This window comes from Lepidochelys olivacea, assembly GCF_965140295.1.
Source record: "Lepidochelys olivacea isolate rLepOli2 genome assembly, chromosome: 4".
NCBI lineage: Eukaryota > Metazoa > Chordata > Testudines > Cheloniidae > Lepidochelys > Lepidochelys olivacea.
The window spans coordinates 42,586,686-42,610,280 of NC_140414.1; the positions used below are offsets into that span (position 1 = coordinate 42,586,686).

General features: G+C 38.5%; 1 protein-coding gene across 3 annotated transcripts in view; it reads right to left on the minus strand.

The window, feature by feature from the left end:
* Nucleotides 1-22,495, minus strand: part of LOC311519589 (bifunctional heparan sulfate N-deacetylase/N-sulfotransferase 4) — a 175,493-nt gene extending 152,998 nt beyond the window's left edge. The window contains exons 1-3 of one of the 3 annotated variants that reach the window (XM_084626233.1): nucleotides 21,906-22,495; nucleotides 8,548-8,655; nucleotides 4,466-5,707 (exon numbers count right to left, since the gene is read on the minus strand). In XM_084626233.1, the coding sequence (XP_084482359.1) occupies nucleotides 4,466-5,446 (981 nt within the window). In that variant the 5' untranslated portion in view covers nucleotides 5,447-5,707; nucleotides 8,548-8,655; nucleotides 21,906-22,495. The remainder of the gene's footprint in view (nucleotides 1-4,465; nucleotides 5,708-8,547; nucleotides 8,656-21,905) is intronic. The other 2 variants (XM_084626235.1, XM_084626234.1) reach the window with 2 other exon arrangements.
* Nucleotides 22,496-23,595: the final 1,100 nt, after the last annotated feature.

Here is a 23,595-nt window from a genome sequence, read left to right on the forward strand (position 1 = left end):
GATTGCACCTGAAGAGGAACCCCATTATACAGATCACTTATCAAAAGTATAGCAGATCAAAAGTGGGAAATAAATGGAAGAAGTCTGCTATTCTAAACAATGTGATATTTGTCAGGACTGAGAGATGACTCAGCACTGTCAGTTTAAAGTATACATAGCTTTCTTCTGTTTTAAATTGAGATGTGGAAGATTACAGGTAGAAATCAAGTGTCCTTTACAAAGACAGTCAGAGGAGCTGCTATGGAATTATTAATTCGCTAGGCAAAAGAAGAAGTTGTTTAGGTCTTGACTACATGGGGAAGTTATTCTGCAATAAGGCAGGGTGTGAATTTAAAGTGCTATTGCTATTCATAGAATCATAGAATATCAGGATTGGAAGGGATCTCAGGAGGTCATCTAGTCCAACCCCCTGCTCAAAGCAGGACCAATCCCCAACTAAATCATCCCAGCCAGAGCTTTGTCAAGCCTGACCTTAAAAACTTCTAAGGAAGGAGATTCCACCACCTCCCTAGGTAACGCATTTCAGTGTTTCACCACCCTCCTAGTGAAAAATTTTTCCTAATATCCAACCTAAGCCTCCCCCTCTGCAACTTGAGACCATTACTCCTCATTCTGTCATCCGCTACCCCTGAGAACAGTCTAGATCCATCATCTTTGGAACCCGCTTTCAACTACCTGAAAGGAGCTATCAAATCCCGCCTCATAATTCTCTTCCGCAGACTAAACAATCCCAGTTCCCTCAGCCTCTCCTCAGAAGTCATGCGTTCCAGACCCCTAATCATTTTTGTTGTCCTCCGCTGGACTCTTTTTCCAATTTTTCCACATCCTTCTTGTAGTGTGGGGCCCAAAACTGGACACAGTACTCCAGATGAGGCCTCACCAATGTCGAATAGAGTGGAACTATCACATCCCTTGATCTGCTGGCAATGCCCCTACTTATATATCCCAAAATGCCATTGGCCTTCTTGGAACAAGGGCACACTGTTGACTCAGATCCAGCTTCTCGTTCACTGTAACCCCTAGGTCCCTTTCTGCAGAACTGCTGCCTAGCCATTCGGTCCCTAGTCCGTAGCGATGCATGGGGTTCTTCCGTCCTAAGTGCAGGACTCTGCACTTGTCCTTGTTGAACCTCATCAGATTTCTTTTGGCCTAATCCTCTAATTTGTCTATGGCCCTCCGTATCCTATCACTACTCTCCAGCGTATCTACCTCTCCTCCCAGTTTAGTGTCATCTGCAAACTTGCTGAGGCTGCAATCCACACTCTCCTCCAGATCATTTATGAAGATATTGAGCAAAACCGGCCCAAGGACCGACCCCTGGGGCACTCCACTTGATACTAGCTGCCAACTAGACATAGAGCCATTGATTACTGCCCGTTGAGTCCGACAATCTAGTCAGCTTTCTATCCACCTTATCGTCCATTCATCCAGCCCATACTTCTTTAACTTACTGGCAAGAATACTGTGGGAGACCATGTCAAAAGCTTTGCTAAAGTCAAGGAACAACATGTCCACTGCTTTCCCCTCATCCACAGAGCCAGTTATCTCGTCATAGAAGGCAATTGGATTAATGAGGCATGACTTGCCCTTGGTGAATCCATGCTGGCTGTTCCTGATCACTTTCCTCTCCTCTAAGTGCTTCAGAATTGACTCCTTGAGGAACTGCTCCATGATTTTTCTGGGGACTGAGGTGAGGCTGACTGGCCTGTAGTTCCCAGGATCCTCCTTCTTCCTTTTTCCAGTCATCCGGGACCTCCCCCGATCGCCATGAGTTCTGGAATAACTCTCCTTGTAGACACTCTTATTCAGTAATAAGAATCCTTTATTTTTCCAGTTTAGCTTAATCTACTTTTGAAGTAGATTAAGCTAAATCAGAAAAAAAAGTCACACTTTTTCTAGGATAAGAGTAGCCACACAGGGAACTATTGCAGAATAGTTTACTCCATAGTAGTTTACTCCATAGTTCCAGTCAATTTCCCTGTGTAGATAAGCCCTTAGTCACTGGATTTTAATGTGCATTTCAGCTCACTAAGCATCTAAAAACCATCTGATCTCACTACTGAACTAGTACACTTTGTAACTAGTAATGGTTACAGCTGGGTGAAATTTTTCAGTCAAACAGTAAATTCAGTGAATCAAAATGTTCAGATTTTGAGTCAAATTCAGCAAATAGTTTTGGCAGAATAAAAAGTGCAAAAATGAAAGTATAAATGGTTTGTGTTGACATTCTTGAATTGAAACATTTTGACTTTTTCCTTCAAAATGAAATTTCATTTTGAAATTTGGTTAAATTATTTTTAAATAAAAAGATTTTAAAATCCATACTTAAAATCTAACAAAATGACACCCTCCCCCCAAAAAAAATATTGAAATGAACAAAAGCTTTTGTTCAATCTGAAATAAATTGTCTTTGTTTTTTGTTTCAGTAAGATAAAACCAAAAGGTTCTGTTTCATTTTAAAACAAACTGATTGTTGTTGAAAAAAATCAGTTATTTGCTCAGCTGTAGTAATATCAAATCTCAAAAGGTTTGGAGTTCAGGGGCCTTTCTAGTGGCCATTGATGATAATAAGAGTTGGATTGGGTTTTGGTGTCAGCTTTGATAAGCATCCAAAAGCATGGTTGCCTGTTCCAATTATCTGAACTTTCTGGGTCTGCAAAACTGGCCTGGAAATGTCACCGGAGCAACTTCTGGTGAAATCTCAATTCATCTGGTTCTGCTACTGGCCCTGGCCAGGATACAGACATGTAGAAAATGCATATAATGAAAAACATAATTTTAAAACATAATGAAATAAACTTAGGACTTCATAAAAAGATTGTAGATAAAGGCTTGGTGTGTGTGTGTATGTGCAAGCTCATTGATTATGGAAGCATTTCAATGTTTACAAGAAAAATCCCACTGTGTAGGGAATAGGGAACATACATTTGCAAAGGCTGAAAAGTCTCTAATAGCCTCTATTAATATGATAATTTCCTTAATATGTGGACATTTAGACAATTCCAAAGGAACCTTTAATTAAGAGTAATGCTACTGGTATCAGTTCATCATTTTTAATTCCCAAAGATATTTCTAAGAATCTTCCTGAGTTCGAATTTCACAGGATAAACATCCAGAGCTTTTGTACTGGAAACTTCAATAGTTTGGGTTTTTGGTTTTTTTTTAATCAAACACAAAACACCAACAATTCAGTCAATGAACATTCTAGATCAAGGGGAAAAAACAGTATACGATCATAACTACGGATGTACAAGTGTAAGATGTAAAGGTATCTTGTTTTGTGAAGCTTTAATTATGAAACTGCTAGTAATGGTAAAGAGAGTTGTTCTTCTAAGCCTCATACATCAGAATGAGATTATACCTTTTAGCATTTCATAACTGCTTGAAAATTCTTTTGTTTTTCTAATACAAAGTGAAGTTATAAATAACAAACATCCTTTCTGGAAAGTTTACAAACTACACAAACACCACCTGTTTTGTTTTTTTTTTAAACCCAATAAAACTCTGGTTCAGAATAAATACCTGTAAATTGTGTGCATCCGTCTATATGCAAATGTTTCCTTATATATGATTATGTACATGCATTTGATGACTGTCCTGTAATTAGAGTGTATGTCACCTCCCCCTGTCTTTTGAGGGGCATTGAGCTCTATGTTAAACTGAGCATTGTGACCGCCCTGTTCCTAGGGTCCGGGTGTCTGCCCACTTACTCATTCGACATTACGCTGTACTCTGTCCCACTAGTCAGCATGGCAACCCTGTAATTAGGATACATGTCACAAGTCTCTATGAAATGGGACATACCGAGCTCTTCGGTACTTTCACACATTGACCTTCCTGTAATTCAGGTTATAGTCTCTGCTGTATGTTTTTCGCAGGAGTGGGTGGGTGAAATTCTGTGGCCTGCGTTGTGCAGGAGGTCAGACTAGATCATAATGGTCCCTTCTGACCTTAGTATCTATGAATCTATGTGCATGTATTGTGGATGCCAGTTACAACAAATCTGCTGTCTTTTGCGACTTTACAGTTCTTAGCAAGGTAAGCAATCCAAAATCACTGACGCAACATTCAGGCTAAAAGAATCTCTGTTAACTGTGACACTAATAGGGTTAGTTGTGGCTCAGCCACTAGAGGCAATATAGTAATAAACTGTTGAGCAGATCTGACATTAATAGAGGGTAGCCCACATACAGAGTGACCAGTACACGAGATGCTTATGTGTGAGAGTATGTTTGAGCATGCATAGTTGTGTGTGTGGGACAGCCACTTTCGACCAGTTCCAACAATACAAAATGTAACAAAATTCTGATTGTGCTTTCAAACCTGTTGGATTTACTTGTAACTTGGTTGCATTACTATGAGGCTGAGTCCTCCCAGGCCTCCTTTGCTCTTTCTCTATCTCCCTCCAGATGTATTTATGATTTGAGCCATTTATTTGAGACGCCATCCCCAGTTCTTGGCTTACCTTCACATCCTGGATGTTCATCCTTGTTCCCTCCTTTCCAACAAAGATGTCATCTATATCAACAAGAATGTACCTATCCAAGGACAATGTGAGCTTCTTCCCCGTCAGGAAAGAGACAGCATCTAGAAAGATCAACTTGTGTAGCCAAAAGGTCAAGTTGTTTCCAAAAAGGACTCTCTGAATCCCATCATGAAGCCCCAAGTCCTGAATCACTGTGGCATACAGTGGAGCCTTAGGCAATGATGGTGGGAAGGATCTGGAAGTCTGTAATTCAGTTAAAAGCACAGGTTGGTAGGTGGAGTGATTAAATAGGAAAACCGTCCAGTCTTCCCCAGGTAGTGGGCCTTTCTCAACCCGTGGTGCTTTGGTAATGTGCAGTAGAGGAGATTGAGAGTTTACAAAGCAATCTTTGAGGGCTACATTATTGTAAAGGTCTAGTGGAAATCCTTTTAATTTAATACTTGGTGAGCTGTTCTCATTGGCTTTGTGAAAACCAATTATGCTAACACTGTATTCCACACAGTATTTTTCCAGGAGCTCTCTATTCCATGAGTCCATGGACACATACTTTAAAATATTCTCGTATATAACAAGCATATATTTCCCTTTGCCACTATCTGTAAGAGGAGGAATGTCACCTTTTCCAGGTGCAATTACCATATGGTACTGGAATCGACTAGACTCGAGGATTGCTATGATATCTTGTCCAAGCTGGGAGTATTGGCTCTCCACAAATAGCAAGACAATAGGGTCAGTATTAGATGGATCCATCAGCTTAGCAGTCTTCAGCTCCATGGACCTGTATGGTAAAAGTTTAAGGCCCTCACATTCTGCTTCTCCAGTGGCTTCAATTAGGGTCATCTCCTGCTTGTAGCCTGTATATAAGTAATAGGCGGAAATGACTATGCTTACTAAACAGAAGGTGGTTAAGAGAATTACCAGTGTTCTGAAACTTCTACGAAGTTTCACAATAAGATTCATTTTTTGGAATACTTTCAATTTAAAAGAAGAAACTTTTTTAGCTTTATCCTCTTAAAGTGCCATAGCAGAGAGGACAAAAAATGGTGCTGGTACCACGCCCAAAATGTTCATGTGACCATTGCAATGCATTTATGAGGGGCTTTGGGGAGGTTATAAAGTTGTTAGAGCTCAAAGTCAAAGTATCTGGAAATCTAAATTGGAAGAGATCTTCTCTGAATGCAGCACTTGCAAAAAATCAATGGAGATGATGCTTAACATTATCTGCAACAAAGGGTGAAATTAGAGTAAGTAAAAACAAAATCCATAAAGCAATTAAAAATAAGTGTGTTAATTAAATAAGCTAGCAACTGATATGTGCAATCTGAGGAAGAGGAGATTTATTGATTGTACAGTACTAGCTGACTGTCAGCTGCTTTTTTAGTAGTTAACTATTTTTAAAAATATCTATTTAAGGTAATTTTCCAAAATGCTTTTGACATGAAATGAAATCTAAATACAGCACTGAATGATGTTCAGTCAGTCATGTCTCCTTTGCTAAAAAGATTTCTTGCAATTGCAAGCAGGTCTAATTTAGAATAATGGGATGAAATTAAGAAAAAGAAAAACTTGGACACATTTATCAAATTGTGGCATGGTCTTCTGAAAGGAGATAGTGGAACTCCAGTGTTTTGAGACATTTCAAACTAGTCAAGACAAAGTATTAGAAAATGTGTAGTATGGAACCTTCCTGTTATTAGAGTGGGGATGTGTTAGAAGAATGAAAAGACTTTCGCTGTCTCTAATTTCTATGTATTTCTATATCTTAAGCAATCAGTGGGATCTACTCATGTGTACAAATATTTGCAGGATATGAATCCAAGACTGCAGGCTTAAATGAAGTTATTCTTGAGTTATTAAAGTGCCAAAAACATTATAATTTTTTAAGTAATTACAATTATTGTTACCATCTAGACAATTCTAAAACAGCTGAACTAAATTTTACTAAACTCTTCAAAACGATTAAATCCTGTGTTGAGCTTAATACTGCTACATTTCTCCTCAAAGGGTAATTTTCTGAAATGGTTACAAGCATGTAAATATGGGGCTTAAAATGAATGCAGGGCTTTAATCTGTCTCTCTTCTATTATTAAATAGAAGATGGAGGTAAGAGAGGCATATGGGCCAGATTCACTGGCTAGCTTTCTGTAATTCCTTACAGTGAAAAACTGTTTATACTATGCCAGTGGTTTTCAACCTGTGGTCTGCAGACCCCTGGAGGTCCTCAGGCTATGTTTAAAATTTCCAAAGTGGTCTGCACCTCCACTGGAAACCCTTTAGGGGTCTGCAAATGAAAAAAGGTTGAAAACCACTATACTATGCCATTTCCAGTGGGAATTCTTTACACAGCTTAAAGTGCATTTTAGAAACCTTATATACAGACATTTGCACCAGGAAGACTGTTGCAGCTTGAAGGACGGATGCAGAACAATTCTGGAAAATGAAGGAAATATTCTTTATAGTGAACCATCCACAGACATTTGATCACTTTTGAGTTTGTCAGTCAAGGAGTACACAATGAAGTTGGGAGGACTTTGGGGGTGATTTTTCAGCAGTGGAAAGGTGAAAAAAAATCAGAAAAAATAGATGATTTTGTTTTATGGGCTTAAATAAGGACAAGTGAGCATCTTCTCTTTCTGAATTATTTATACTGTTTGCCCACTGGAACAATGTAAGGTTGTAAACAGTGGATTATTTTATAGTGCTAAGAATTAACATTCTTTTTAAAGAAGACCTGTTAGTTGACCAATCTTCATTTGTAAAACTAGACTGCAGAATAAAGATAGGAACTTAAATATTTGAGATTTTTGGAAGACTTTTAAATCTAAACCTGAGGAAATGTAATAAATACAATATATGGGCACTCTCTAATGGTACATTTATCTAATAATGGTGTGCCATCATAAGGGGCCTTTTCTGATTGTTTATAGTAAACATAAATAATACAAAGGAAGGGTGTTAATGCTCTTTTAAATATTTTTTCTTCTGCTACCATACTGGTATCAGATATCAGACCTCTTCTGTCATCCAATTGTTACACTACTTTTCTGATGTCAAAATTCAGGTGAAAGGCTCAGCAAAAGAGAGAAACAAAGTCATGGGGATAAACTCTGAATAAAAAGGTCTAATTATTCAATAATGTACTACTCAACGTGAGTATGGGCATCAGAATTTGACTCACAGAATTTAGAGATAGAAAACATCTATAAGGGAGGTCATTCTGTCCATTCCTCTGCCAGTGTAAGATTTTCTCTAAAGTATATTCTTGAGTCAGAGGCTTGCTGCCGCACTCTTCATATTCTTTCATGCTTTGCCATAGTGCGCCAGCAGCAGAACAATAATTGATTCAAGTTTGTGTCACAGCCACTAGCAAACAGCAGCAAGAAAGATTTATTCTTGTGCAGAGTTTTTGACTGGAAATATACACTAATAATAATAATAATTAATAATTTAATTAAAGAAATACTACTAATAATCAAGATAATTATAAGAGTAATAAATGCTTCTTTATTGCTTGCTTTATTGGCTTTGAGGTTCGAGGTGCTTTAATCTCAAAAGAGCCAATTAATTTTTTTTTTTTTATAAAAAGATAAAGTCAGATCAATGGAAACTGTCTTTATGAGGCTATCTTTGAGTTCTGGGACTTTGGTGACATGGATGAATCGCTCATGTCTGACTCTTGGGGTTTATCAAATCACTATACTCTTTCTGGGGAATTACATCCTCATTTTGGGTGTACACAGACCATAAAATAGAATAGCTAATGCCTACAACTTTTGGTTTTGGAGATATTTTGAAATGAAAAAAATATCTGAACTTCACGTTGTATATTTTTCTTTCAGCACTAGAGGGCAATATTTTCTTGCTTTTGCCAGACAAAGAATGGCAGCACCTGTTATCCACTAGGACAGCTTAAAAAACAAATGGAACTGCAATCAAGCTGAGTCCAAAAAGGTCACAGCAATCTGTACCAGCAGGTAAAACACCTTATTTTAGACTTTAGTGCAAAAGCAATATAATTTAAGTGCTAATAAATCTGATCCTGCAACAGGTTTTATACTTACTAAATTTCTTAGTCCACTTCTGTAGCCCAGGTGAATAGAATGCAATTAGTAGATCTACATTTTCTCCTTTTTTCCCCTCAGCTTTTTTCCTCTTGGGACCCTCAGGTACTGGAATTATAAAGTGTCAAAATAATACATTTGGTGAGATCGATCATTATCATTTTGCATTGTGGTAGCACCTCGCAGCTCCTGGTCATGGACCAGAATCCTATTGTGCTAGACAATGTACAGAAACAGAACAAAAAGAGAGTCCTTATCCCAAAGACTTTACAATCTAAATACAAAAGATAAAATCCCATCTGAAAGAAATATTAGTATCTCAATCTAATCTAATCGAGTCCATCTATAGATGTTGTTATAAATATTGGATAAATGTTTTAAAATTACCCATACATATATTTTATTAAATAAAGATATTCATTTTAATCTGAATGGCACTTGGAGCAAGATTCAGTTCTAGGTTTGGGCACCTGGTTAGATTTGTTCTTTGGAACTGTTAATATTGTTCAGTAAGAAGCAGTGCAACATCATTAAAGTCTATGAAAGTAAATCAGTTATACTAACCCATTCGGGGGAGATTTTCCAAGCCATAACTGGGAGTAGGGAACTGCCATTTGTGCATTTGAAACTCTCCCCTTATGGTTCAACAGCATTATATGCATTCAGCCCTTCAGTTTTTCTGGGAGTATCTTTATACTGTATGAATCTATTATAGCTCTGTAAAACTTGAACATGAATGTCCAAATCAGGCTTCATTTAGTATAATTTAGTATTACTGATCCAGTTTCATTTTAGAGTCCAATTTCTGAGGTTTTGTGGGCCCTCAGCTCTTACTGAGTTCATTGATGCTCCACCTTGCAGGAGAGGGTCCAAATTTTGATATACTGATTAAGGAAACAAAGTGATATTCACTCAGAATAGATCTTCAATGATGCAAAGACCTTGCACTGGCTCTCTGTACCTGGTGAATTTTACATAAAGAGCTGAATTCTACATTGTCATATTTTGCATTGACAAGTTCACATGCTAATACTGTAATTTTTCATTTGTCCCAGAAACACTAAATATAATGGCAACATGTAGCATGCAGTACCATAGAAGACTCTGGCCTGGTCTACACTACACTAAAACATGTTTGCTGTTATAGCTTTATTGGCAAACCCTTATCATGTACATGTATCTCAGGGGTTGGTAACCTGTGGCACGCGTACCAAAGGTGTCATGTGAGCTGATTTTTAGTGGCACTCTGCTTCCAGCCAGGGTCCCAGCCGCCGGCCCCACTCAGCCTGCTGCCAGCCTGAATGGATGGAACCCCAGGACAGCAGCAGGCTGAGCGGGGCCAGCAGCTGGGACCTCGGCTGGCAGGGGCCGGTGGATGGAACCCCAGACTGGCAGCGTGCTGAGCCGCTCGTCTGGGGTTCCATCTGCCGCCCACGCTGCCAGTCTGGGGTTCTGTCTGCCGGCCCCTGCCAGCCAGGGTCCCAGCCATGAGCCCCACTCAGCCTGCTGCCGGCCTGGGGTTCCGTCCATACAGGCTGGCAGCAGGCTGAGTGGGGCCGGCAGCCAGGACCCCAGACCGGCAATGCGGGTGGCAGACGATACCCCAGCCTGGCAGCGGGCTGAGCCGCTCAGCCCGCTGCCGGTCTGGGATTCCATCTGCCGCCTACGCTGCCAGTCTGGGGTTCCAGCCACCAGCCCCTGCCAGCCTGGGTCCTGGCCGCCGGCACCTCTCAGCCCGCTGCCAGTCTGGGGCTCTGTCGGGGGAGACCCTGTTAATGTAATTTTATTACTGGCAAGTGAAACCTTAAAATAATGAAGACTTGGCACGCCACTTCTCAAAGGTTGCCGACCCCTGGTGTATCTTATACCAGCAAAAGTGTGCTTTACCTGATAAAGCCGATACAAGTTCCCCCAAATGAAATAAGCGGGTGAACTGTATCTGCACTAGAGCTTTTTCCAGTATAGAAATTTAAGAGATATTACAAAAGTTTCTAATGTAGACCTATTAACCACAATGGTTAACGTACGTTAGCCTATTAACCACAGTGGAGTTGACCCACTTAAACCAGGGCTAAATTTGGCCACAACAAGGATCATTAACAAGATAGACAATGAATAAAACTTAAACCAGTAAATGTTCTTAATGAGAAAATGATTTTTGAGCTATAACATAACATTAAACTTTAGTTCATTTTTTGTCCAAATGGCACAATTTTGGAACCAGATTTCAAATCTCCCAAAATTCAGGAGTATTGGGGTGTTGGATGTTTGTTCATCCGTTTGTATAGGGTTGGACATGAAATCCTGGAACCCTATACTCCCCTCAAGTCAAGAGGTAAGGATAGAGGTATCCTTTCCCAGGTTATGTTGCCATCAGGCTGATAGGGTGAACATAAAGGGAAAAGCCAAAGGACCAAGCAGGAGACAAGAACTAGAGGGACTATGGGTCATGGTCAATAACATGCCCATTTGTTGTTGACACACAAATCTTTACTTGACAGAATAGATATTATGGGGTTTTGGTCTGGAAATGCTTCAGAAACATCTTTTTTCTCATAGTATTTTGGAACTTTCATTTCCATTTCTAATTGGAATCCAGATGTGTATGAAAAATAATGAAACAAGATAAGTGAATTTTTTTAACCTCAAAAAAAGTTTGGTTCCAGAGTTTATTTTTTCTTCTGAGGGCAAATACTAAATTTGTATGAACCCAATTCAATGTCCCTAATTATCTGTTCAACAATCCCTGATTTTAAAGCACTTACATTCCTATATTTAGACAAATTAACCACAATGGTTCAGTACAAAAGACAAGTGAATTGGTTTGAGTAAAAGAGGTTCACACTCAATCATTCCTTCCTGAACATAAATCCAAAATTCAAACCAAAGTTCCAAGTCTGAAAAAAAATTAGATTTTTTAGATATTATTCTTCCTTTTTTTGAGCCTCTGCTCTCTTGGAATACAGCAGCTTTTGTAAGTGGAAGTACCAGAAATCTCACAAATGAGAAATTTCTGAACTCTGGTGATCTGGATAAGCTTCCATTAGGCAAATGAACTTTCAGGTGCTTATCCAAAACAAAGTTTTTGTGGTTCATCCATCACTACTTGTGTAGATTTTTTATGAACACTGCTTTGCTGGTAAGTGTTTTAGCAGCCCTCACAAGACTGATCATCAGCTTACATATTAAAAGGTGTTGCCTATAAAAGCAGATCCTCAGCAGGTAGAAATTGTCATAGCTCACCTGACTTCAGTTACTTCCCTATGACAGTTTACAACACCTGAGGATCTACCCTAGTATGTTTATTCCTTCTCTTGATTTAAGTAAATTCAGACTCCACTTGTCATTTGAAACACCTAATTTTAGTAATTGTTTTCAGTGATTAGGGGTTTCTACAGTCAATGTATAATTTCCTGCGTTTTTAGAAAAACAGACAATTTGCCAAGGTCATGGCTAATTATCACTGGATACAAAGCCAACAATGTATAATTCTCATGGAATGAAAAGTGGCAGGCATCTATGCCTGGAAGAGCTATTGGAGGCAATGAACACTTGACCCTTTTGACTCCGCTCACTAGTTTTTAGTAGCTCTAGTTTTTACAGATGTTTTTACTCAGAGTTTTGTGAAAAAAAAATTCTTTGCAATAGAGAGACTGCCAAAAATTGTTTATAAAATGTTTTTGCATATATCTTTTAAAGTATTTATTTATTTATTGAACGAATGAATGACAAAGAAAACTGGACAGATTAGGCGATATGGAGCCTTTTGCCTCCATATTGCTAGTTTGAAGTTAGCCCAGGCTGAGTTATGTCCAAAATCTAGATCTATCTGATGGATGTTAAGTGACACATACAAAGTTAATAGCTTGTCTCACTCCGCGTTCCGGTGAAAACCATCACCAGCAATGGCCCGTTAGTGGACTCGGCCTTTGAGGGGCCCTGAGCCCCTTCAGATTTGTTTTGAAGCATATTGATGGTATAGTTTGGGGAAGTTTGCCTTGTCATTGCCTGTGCTCTATGTCACAGTTCAGGGACACTGTACTTGTATTTCCCCTGAGTGATCCAGCAAGGGTACCCATTCTTAGGCTTCCAGCTGTGCAGCCATTTCCTTTCTGCATGGAGATCCACATCTCTCTCCCTTCTGACAGGGTATTTCCAGGCTGCATAGTTCCCTGACTTCACAATGTTATTCCCAGCACAGACAGGTTGCCCAAGAGCAACTGCTTGCTTTCTCATCAAAGATGTTTAACAGGTGCAACTATTACAGTTATAAGGAATCACACAGCTCTTCCTATGAAAGTCTGCATTATTCTCAAGATAAAAAGCATTAGGGAGAAAATATATTAAAAATAATAAAAGAACCCTTTACACACTTGCTAATAAGTTTACCAGAGTTAACCCTAACAGGGATTATGGAAGGAGCAGTCTTTCAGCCTCCCACCCAATGGTCGTCCTTTTGGTTACAGCCTCATTATAAGAAAAGGAGTACTTGTGGCACCTTAGAGACTAACCAATTTATTTGAGCATGAGCTTTCGTGACCGATGAAGTGAGCTGTAGCTCACGAAAGCTCATGCTCAAATAAATTGGTTAGTCTCTAAGGTGCCACAAGTACTCCTTTTCTTTTTGCGAATACAGACTAACACGGCTGTTACTCTGAAGCCTCATTATAGATTCAGATCAGAACAAGCACCCATTTTTATGGGACCTCAGTAGATTCAGTCCTTGCAACCTTACCCTAAGCATCGGGGCCTTCTGTGGACCAGGAGTCCTGTCTGTTTGGTACATCAGGAAGAAGGCACTGAGCCACTTTAAAACTAGACTATCCAAAACCCCATTCTTTGTGATGGTCTTTGGAGAATTAAATTTGAACTAGTATATTGTGCACTTTTCCAGCCTCTTTGGAGATGCTAAAACTTAAGTGAATTTGCCCAATCACCCCTACTGTTCTTCTGTTTACCCTTCCCAGAGAAATACATAAAAATCCACAATAACACATACACAATTGCAATTTTAATTATACAATGTACCCCTAAGGTATTAACCCTGGTTCAATAAGGTTTAACTTAATTCAGTGAAGTTTATCTTAGTTCCATAAGGTTTGTTTTCAACATTAGAAGATATTGTCAGTCTGTCACATTCTACCTAGCCTGTGAATAAATAGATGGCTCCTACTTAGCGGCAACATTTTAATAAGAATTATCCCTATTATTCTTCCTTCAATAATTTCCAAAGGTATGCAAATACCCACAGCTGACTTATCACAAAGCCCAGCTCCTTGAACACATGTTCCAGTTGTGCTGTCATAACAGCAGGTCAGCTAATATAATTCCTTCTCATTAACTCAGACACCTGATGTACAATTGCTGACTCACTAAGGGGCCTTTTCTTTCCTCCTATTGATGCATTTAGACAGGTAACTATAATCGGCGCTAACGTGTGCACAGATATTCCTCATCTATCAATGGGAGACTTCTACAAATATGTACTTGGATGGGACAGAAATGAAGTTCCATCTTTTGTTGGTGCCTCCAAAACCCCTTCCTTTGAAACTGAAGTTATGTTTGATACTCTAATTCATAGAAATACAAAAATTAGATCTAGATAGCACCTGTTATGTCCTCCAGTCAATTGCCTTGTGTAGCATTGTTCCCTACTACATTTCTCCTGTCTAGTTGAAAATAAATCAAGTGCTGGGGCTTTGATAATTTCTTTTGGAAGACTATTTTACAGTTAGAATAGACCTCAGTGTTAGGATATGTGTACTGATGTTCAGCCTAAATTTTTCCTTTACTTACTTTGACCCCACTACTCTCAGTCTCAGTCCTTTAGATCACCCTAAAAATATCTTTATTTGGTATTTATACATGTCCAATAATTGTTCCAGATTATCACAGTCATTTCCTGTTAGTTGTTTTTGGCCAAGTTGAGACACATTTAGTTATAAGCAAGGCCCTATTTCATTTGCGATATTGCAGAAATTGTGGATCCCACCATATTAGGCTTCCACCGCAATTTTTATTTTAATTAACTTACTTTGCACAATCCATCTCTTGCAATTCAAGTAGGGCCTTAGTTATAAGATTTTCTCATAAGTCACTGTCTCTAGCTCATTTTTTGTTCATTTTCTTTGACTTTCTCCCAATTTGTAAATGTCTTTCAGGAATTCAGCTGCCTAGAAGTGGAGGGTAGTAATCTAAATGTGATTTCAGCATGACCAAATACAGAGAGGCAATACCACTTCCCTGATCTATGCTAGGATGCCTCTGCAGGCTAACATCACAAGGGGGCAAATACAGAAGGCCTTATTCATGTTCTATTCAGTTGTTACATAAGCAAAGCTCCTATGGATTTTAATAAGCTCCACATCTTGAGTTCATCATCAGGCAAACACCCTTCAGAATTTGACTCTTCGGCCAAAATAGTCTCTATAATTCCTTTTGAGCCAAAGACTGAAGTCTTTTTTTTTTTGAGTACTACTACTACTACTACTACTGATAAATAATAATACTTTGCACCTATGTAATACCTGGGCCTGATCCTGTAATCACACAGCACTGGGAGTCACAGGAACAGTGCTCTAGTTCAGGTTCAATCACAGCCTTTTTTTGTGACCTGGGGCAAGTCACTTAGGGCTATATTCACAAAGGGACGTGGACACCTAACTTCCTCTCTAGGTGCCTAAATCCAAATGTAGGTGCCAATGATATTCACACAACCAGTAGGAATGTGGGTAAAAATATTTGTCTGCACAGGGGACGACTTTCCCAAATCCTGGGGGGTGCTCGACTCCCAGCTCCACCCCTTCCCCCAAGGTCCCACCCCTGCCCTGCCTCTCCCCGACCCCCCTCCACCCCTGCCCCACCTCTTACCACCCAGTTCCGCCCCCTCCCAAGTGTGCCTCCTCCTCACTTTGCCCCCCAGAGCCTCCTGAATGTCATGAAACACCTAATTGCAGCAGGTGGGAGGCATTGGGAGGGAGCGGAAGGCACTGATCCATGGGGTCGCCGGTGCATGGGAGGCACTAGGGGGTGTGGGGAGGAGCTGATACAGGGGCTGCCGGTGGGTACTCAGCACCTACCATTTTCCCCCATGGGTGCTCCAGCCCTTGCACACCCATGGAGTTGGCACCTATGTTTGTCTGCTTCACACAGTGTTGTGGGGATAAATCTATTAATGTTTGGAAAGCACTTTGAGACCATCAGAAGGAAGGTGTTACATGCCTCATGCAAAGCAGATTCAGTGAGAATGAGTTAAAGACAGGGAACCTGATGCTCCTCTCACACCGATTTTTCAACCACGTAACTCTCCTGATTTCTGATTTACTCTATAAGTGAGAGTCAGACCCATGGTTTTAGTCTTGCTCAAAATATAGTGGTTTTTATCAGACCCTTAATATTACTTGCATGATTGTTTTGGAGCATAAATTGAAGGTCATATAATTTTCTATATATCTTTTCCATGGATTCTTGAATAATTTATTCCAGATTTATAATAATATGCTACTACCTTTTAGCTCTCCACTGGAACCAGTTGTGTCTGTAAGTGTTACAATTGTCTGTATAACTAATCTGGGCAGTGAGAATGTAAAACTTCATAGTGTACTAAAAATATTACAGTACCCAAGAAGCTACATCTCACTTTACAATATTAATTATTGCAAACGTTGCCAAGTAGACATGAGGTTGACATGATTGTCTGAGGAAGTTTTATGCAAGATAATTTAACTTAGATTTGTCATTTTATAACTTTTGCATAACTATGCTTTGTGTAATTGGAGAAAAGATATCTAGCAGTTAGCACACAAGTCTGGAAGTTAGGACCTTTGGCTTCTGTTGCCAGCTCTGCTACTGGCTACTTATATGTCCTTGGACAAATCACTTAATTTTTCATTCTTCAGTTTTCCCATCTGTAAAATGGAGATACGGACATTTACCTAAAGCCCTTTGAGATAATTTGCACTTTTTAAATACTTATGCTCAAATGTGCTTGATAATTGCAAATTGTTGTGACAAAATAGTCTATTTCAACTAAGCAATGCTCAGAATGCATATTTTTACATGAGTAGTCAAATGGCACATGTGATACTTGTTTTCTTTTCTTACTATTATTTGTTTAGTTCAGTTTCTATGTATTTATTTCTGCTACAGTTAAATTGGGTTTCTGTGGGAGTGGGACTCTATTCAGTACATCAAGTGGAATATCTCTTTTGAGATTTCTGATGGAAATATAACAAGTTCCAGGAATATTCTGGTTAAATTTGACCTCTGAAAAAAAAAACCCAGTGAATTTTGTGGAGTACAGAAGTTTCTTAACAAAGAAAATAACCTTTTCAGCTGGATGACAATCATTTTAGGATCCCACTGGCCCACTACATTTACTCTGGCCCACTACACTAACAAGGAATGCAAGAATCCTCTGCTAAGCTACAGTAAATTCAAAGGACAGAACTAGAGCTAGTTGAAAAATTTTCATCAAAACTGTTTGTAAAATTGGGTTTTCTATTAAACATTTATTTTGTTGTAAAAAATGTTTGCTTTCTTTGGAAACTCCTGATTTTTTCATAGAAAATCTGAACTCTAAAATATTTTGGTTAAAAATCTAAATGTTTTGACCAAAGCCCAAAATATTTCAATTTGGATGTAATGCTTGAGTTCCTCGTGGGAATTACAGTTCATTTACCTCATAACTCAATTCTCCTTTATGGACTGGGCTACCGAGCTAGACTTAATCTCTCATGATGCACTGAAGCTATAAGACTCCCATGATGTACTACCTCCTCTCACTAAGAAGACACACCACAGTGTATCATGGAAGATGAAGTCCTGGCTGAATATTCAGAATTAGTACTGTTTACTCATGCTGCCATGTGAATTCCTTTCGTTTTAACCCTGCTAGAAGAGGTTTAGAGCATCTCTCAAGGGCAGGTGTAACTAAGGGCTGGGACAGAAAGTTATTTGAGTCAAGGATTCTCTTCCTTGTTACCTATCTGTACAAGTGCCTAACACAATGGGATCCTGACCCTTGATTTTAGAACAGCCAAACACTGGTAAGCCATAACTCCAGAGCCACAGATTGGTGTATATCTTTCAGCACACTCCTGAGTACAATGACAAGATGCCAGCTATTCCTCACATCACATGTACAGATGTTGTGTTCCTTTGCCCCTTAGATAGCTCATACAACTGAGTCCTAAATTAAGTCCTAAACAAATGTCCATAACTGCACTACCCATGCTAGTGATCATATTGTGTGAGCAAAAACATTTGTAATTGTGTACAAGTACAGTTATAATATTGTGGTTCAGGACAAAACAGCCAATGTACGATCCAAGGTGATCGCATTACTTTGCCTTTATGGCATTTTAGCCACTGAAGTAGCTGTATTTAAATTCCGCCTAACAAGAGCAGAGAGAGAAAAAAAGGGGAAGGGAGCTAGATATGTTGGGGTAAAATGTAGCTAAAGATGACTGAGGAAGAGTGAGAATAAAATCCATTTTTATGATGCCTGGAATATTCTTAAATACTCAGAACAATGAAATTACAGAGAAACTCTTCTTTTTAATCCTATGATAGGGCTAGAAAAGGAAAGGAGCCTGCCTGGGTTCGTGGATATAAAATGCCTTTGTGGGGCACTTCATGGTGACACTGAGAAGTAAATGCAAAGAATGTCTTGACCAGTTGAAGGGGAAAAAAATCAGTAGGGCTTCCCTCAGCCAAGTTAAGTGCAAAGTTCTTAACTGTGGCTTACTTCAACCAAATTCCAAAAAGAAAAAAGAAATGTCTCCAGATTCCAATCTCATCTCTAATCCTATTCCTGAAAATAAACCCATCCTCCCTGACTCCTGCTGTCAAACTTGGCTCCTGGCTCTCTACAGCACTTCACTCTGATAGTGTGCTGGGGTGAATTAATTAATTCCCCTCAGCTGGCCCTGAAAATCCCTGCACTTGAGAGGCACCTGTGGTCCTCCCTCTAGCCAAAGGGAGGGAACAGGATTTAACGCTTTCCTTGTCAGTCTCCGCACAAAACACCCCATCACAATACCTTACTTTTGGTCCCAGCATGCTTGCTTGTTTGGTCAAATAGTGACATGTACTTTAAAATATTGTGCTATTAGCATATAACTTTGGTAGCATAGGTATTAAAACATCATCTTAGTAATCATTTCCTTTAGCAATTGTTAACTTGAGAGGAATCTGGCATACATTTATTATAATTATTATTACCTACAGTAGTGGTAGAAAACAGTTTGGTTTGCCATATATGATTTTCATTTTCTTCAACCAGTCTATTTTTATAGGTCAACTACAAGTGTAACTTAAATGTTGTTAAAAATAAAACTTTTACTCTTCCTTTTTATGAGTAGCATTTTCCTGGCTGACTTTCACTGTATAAAATGAGACATTTTTATTAAAGATTCTTAAAGTGGTATTAAAATTTTAACATCTCATTAGTAGAAAAACAAGGTTTGCCACTATGATATAAGAATTCTTTAGACCTTATAGAAATCTCAGACAGGATAGGACTATCTTACTTAATATTCTAAATGAATTCCAGGACAGAAAACATCATCATTTCCTGTAGCACAGACTCTCCGTTCTGGCTCCTAGTCAATCACTAATATGCTGGTTTTATTGTCTGAGGTTCCACAACTTCCTCTCAGGTTTGGAAATAAGAAACAGTAAAAATCTATTAAACTGGACATCTCTGACTGCTCTTAAATAATTGCAAACTGAGTTAAAAAGAGAGTGCTGATCCTCTGAGGTGCAGAACACCCTAAACTTCAATTTAGTTCAATGTCCTGTCCCTTAAATGGGCCCAGAAACTAAAAGAAACTTTAGCTTTGGGCAGAATTCTGAATTAACTCTTTCTTTAACCTATCCACAATGATGCTTTGCTGATTTTTCTGGTTTTTATTTTGTTCTGAAGATTCATTTTACATGTTCAGAAAGCAAACAGATTGTGTCTAAGAAACTGAACTCTCTTTCAAAAGTTAGGAGAGAAGAAGGAGGGAGAATACATCATATGCACTGCAAGAGGAGACCTAATGATCACATGTATAAAGAAGAAGTAGATGGAATGAAAATCATCCTCTTGTCAAACTGAAGAGATTCTAAATTGTATTTTATCTCATATGTATGGCTAAGAAATTGCTTCTATGCTTTTCTTTTAATGTTTTTAGAGATGCAAAATCAAGAAAATGAAATAAACAAGAAATCAATTTTGGTAGCACAAGACTCTACATTCTTCAAATCATATTTTTTACTTTTATCTAACTTTAAATTGATGGACAGAGTTTGCTAGTACCTCTCATCAGCCCTTTCTTGGAAATTTATTATCATGGGCTTGCAATCTGTGACCATGTTTTCTTTATAATGGAACTCATTATATCACTGAGATGATGATTCCTGTAATACACGGTTTGCAAGAAATTGTCTTCAGTATTAGCATATTTTGTCTTTTACTCATTCTGAATAACTCCAGCACAGCTCAATATTACATGATTTCCAAAATACCACCAAATTAGCTAAGTATGTTCTGTGCCGATACACAGAACAATATAACAGGTATCACAATCTCTAGAGATCCATTAAGTCTTAAGGGGAGTTGGCAGTTTGTAGAGTGCATTAATGTTTAATTTGGACACAAATTGGAGTTAATTATATGCAAGTGGTTTGTGACTTAACCTTTCCTATCTATATTTAAATCTATTTCTCTGGCTTTGTTTGATTCCAATCAAATTAGCCATATAAAGAAGAGCTACTCTATAGCCTTACAGAAAATGACCAGGTAGTGCCAACTTGGCATTGAGATGTGACTGATTTGCTTTCTGAAGGCTATCACACATTAGGAGTTTGTCGCAAATCAAAAAAATGGTGCTAAGTCTTAGATGTGGCACAAAATATCAATACATAATCTTTAAAACTTCTGAATAGACTATAAAAATAAATCAAATCAAGCAAATTAGATTGTTTCACTGGTGAAGTTCAGAAGAAATTTGTAAGCCAAAAACCTCCATGGAGTTAAGTGATAGTTGTCTAGGTCTTCGCTTTTCTTTTCTAGAATTAGCTTTCTTTAGAGCAGGATTTGAGGAAGCAAGTTAGAAAGTGCAGATGTGCAAAGGCAAGATAAGAGACGCACATGGTAACGTTACCCACCATTTAAACTTTGCAAAGGGCCAGATTCTGATATCTTTCCTTACATCTTACACCAGGAGTAGTTTCATTCTGGAAAAGGATATTAGAATCTGGCCTGAAATTACTCGCTGCTATGGTTCTTTTTAAATAAAGGAATAATAGTACATTAATGGCCAGATTCTGCCATGCTTGTTCATGAGTACTAATTTACTCTGCAAACAGACTTTAATTAGAACCTTCCTCTGTATGTAGTCCCATTAATGTGACTAAGTGTTACAAATTTAGGGTCCACTTTTGCAAGCTACTAAACTTAATAAATAAAGATAAAGATAAATAAATAGTAAATAATATAGTAATAGTAAATAATATATAAATAAATAGTAAAATGATTGTCTTATTTGGTTACATTGACTTACAGTAGGAAGAGACTTGTTCACTGTTATGAACAATTCTCCTTTGAATGCTTATTAACAGCAGCAATGGCTTGGAGCCACTGTGTCGATTGAAAGATAAAGATGCTGTGCTGTCCTCTTCATGGTCTAACACTGTAGCACTAGGCATTTATTCCTAAAATATCTTTGGTGGTTTCTCTTGCTTGCTAATACTCGCAAACAGTGAATGATCATGCTGTTTTAAATGTTGTAGACAGATGCTATTTGGATACCAAACCACTGTAATAGAACAAATCTGCAGATCTTAGTTACTCTAATAAATACTTTAAATACTGAATAAATACTTTTGATGTATCTTCCTGGAGAACTGTCATATTGCCGTTTCCGTTAATTTTGCTGAGCTTTGTATATTGTGTACTACCAGATACAAGCAAAGTATGCAGATCAGCTACAAGAAGACTGTCATTTTTTTTTTGTCCAAACATCCTGATAACTAATCTAGCATTCCAAGTTTTGTATCTTCAGGCACAGAAGTGGACATGTACTATCCACTCAGCAGACACACATCCATGTCCATTGCTGGCACTTACATGCATATCAGAGATAATCTCAGAAACTTTCATGAAAAAATATTAATTCCTTCAATTCTAAATAAAGACTGTGTAAACAGGTTTGCTGTATATTTATTCTGTAATACTGCATGTGAATATACCTACAGACATATTGTACATATGTACATAATTATAGATGCTTTATGTATATAATATATGAATTTGACACAGATATAGAGGTTCATGAACCAATATGTGCACAAATTGAACAATAACTTACCTATAGAAGAATTTCTTCCTTTTTCTTTTCACTTGAGTTTGTCTAGTGTGTGGGAAAGAGACATCCACTATTCAAATTTCTTCACTTGGCTCAGATAAACTAGAGAGAGTTTTCAGTTCATACCAGCAGTGTGAGCAGTATCCCAGGAAGACTCCTCTTGCTCCAGCCACGAGTAACTGAACTCTTCCAGCACAGTCACATTTTATTTATACACATACTGTCCTTTTCAAAACAAGCCGCCAGCTGGAATGATTCAAACCTCCATTCAGCACACCGTTAAAATGCAGCTTCCTTCTTGGACATGGGAATTACACCAGGGAGCAGTCAGAGAACAGCAAAAAGGCTATGAGAACTATTTAATCACCCGAATACCAGCTGCTGCTTCTGGTGCTGCTTCTGCTGCTGTGCCTCTTGTTTAGCTGTAGTCAGTCTCCCTTTCCCTTTCTCTCATATCTACAGAGCAGAAAAGGCAGCTTTACCCGATTATGATTGGCAGAAACAGCCAATTCCTTCAGCTAATCAACCTCAAGACTTTCAAGGACTGGAAGCTGTTGTGATGTCATTCAGAGAGTGACATGTTACAGATGAATACATTCCAATGGAAGCAACTTCAGAGATCAGCTGCATTCATTTCACACCACAGTGATTGATTAGATGCTCCTGGAGGATTTGCATAATCTGTCATTGTGCAGTTGGACCACCTCCTTTACAATCAGGCTATATTAAACGTGGGGGTAAAATACCCACTTGCTGCTTCTGACATCTACACCTGAAGGTGTAACTAAAATCATGGGAAAGTGAAAAGTTTACTGATTTTCCTGGATGGAGTATGTTTCAATCAGGTGAAAAAACGGCATGTGAGACGTATAGCAGGAGAGTCACCCTTGTGTAAAACTGCTGGCTCCCTCCCTCCCTAAAGCTAGGACACCCTGAGAAGAGAAAAAACACTCTATTAACAAAACAGAGGGATTATAGCCAAAGTCAAGCTTCAGCTTAACCACAAATAATTTAACTGATAGTGTGTGTTGGTGTGGATGTGTTCAACCAGCTGTACTTTACCATTTCACTTAATCTGAGTGGCACACAATATCCTTCCATCCATATGTGACATACACATAGCCCACCTAGCTATTGCATACTTATTGATCAGAACCTTCTATCCCATACAGTTAAAGATTAACCCTGATCATACAACCATAGCCAAGAATCATGATTTTTTTAATGCAATTTTCTTACATTACAGAAAAACTTAAACACTTTGATGTAACATCTAGTGCCCAATTTTAAATGGTTTGACTGAGGCACATATATATCTTTTCATTCCAAAATTCTTCATGCGTGATACCCTTAAACACTGAAGTTTAGTCACTTCTACACAACCCCTCCCACAGTAAGGGAAGAGTCATTTTTAACAAGGGGATATGTGCAAACCTATATTAGTTTGACAGAATCTCTCACGTTCATGCCATGCAGACATGTCCCCAGTGTACAAGGTCCCATCTAAAAGACCCACACAGTAAATTGCAGGGAGAACTCAGTTTATCTACAGTACCTTGGAATGATGAAGGGCTAGATTAAGTCTACCACAATTTGAATCTGAGGTTCCAGGTACAGTAGGTGTTTCTAACCCTTTGCTTGGAGCCTTAATTTGTTCCCTCCAGCTAAATCAGAGATTGAGTTGGAATTAAAA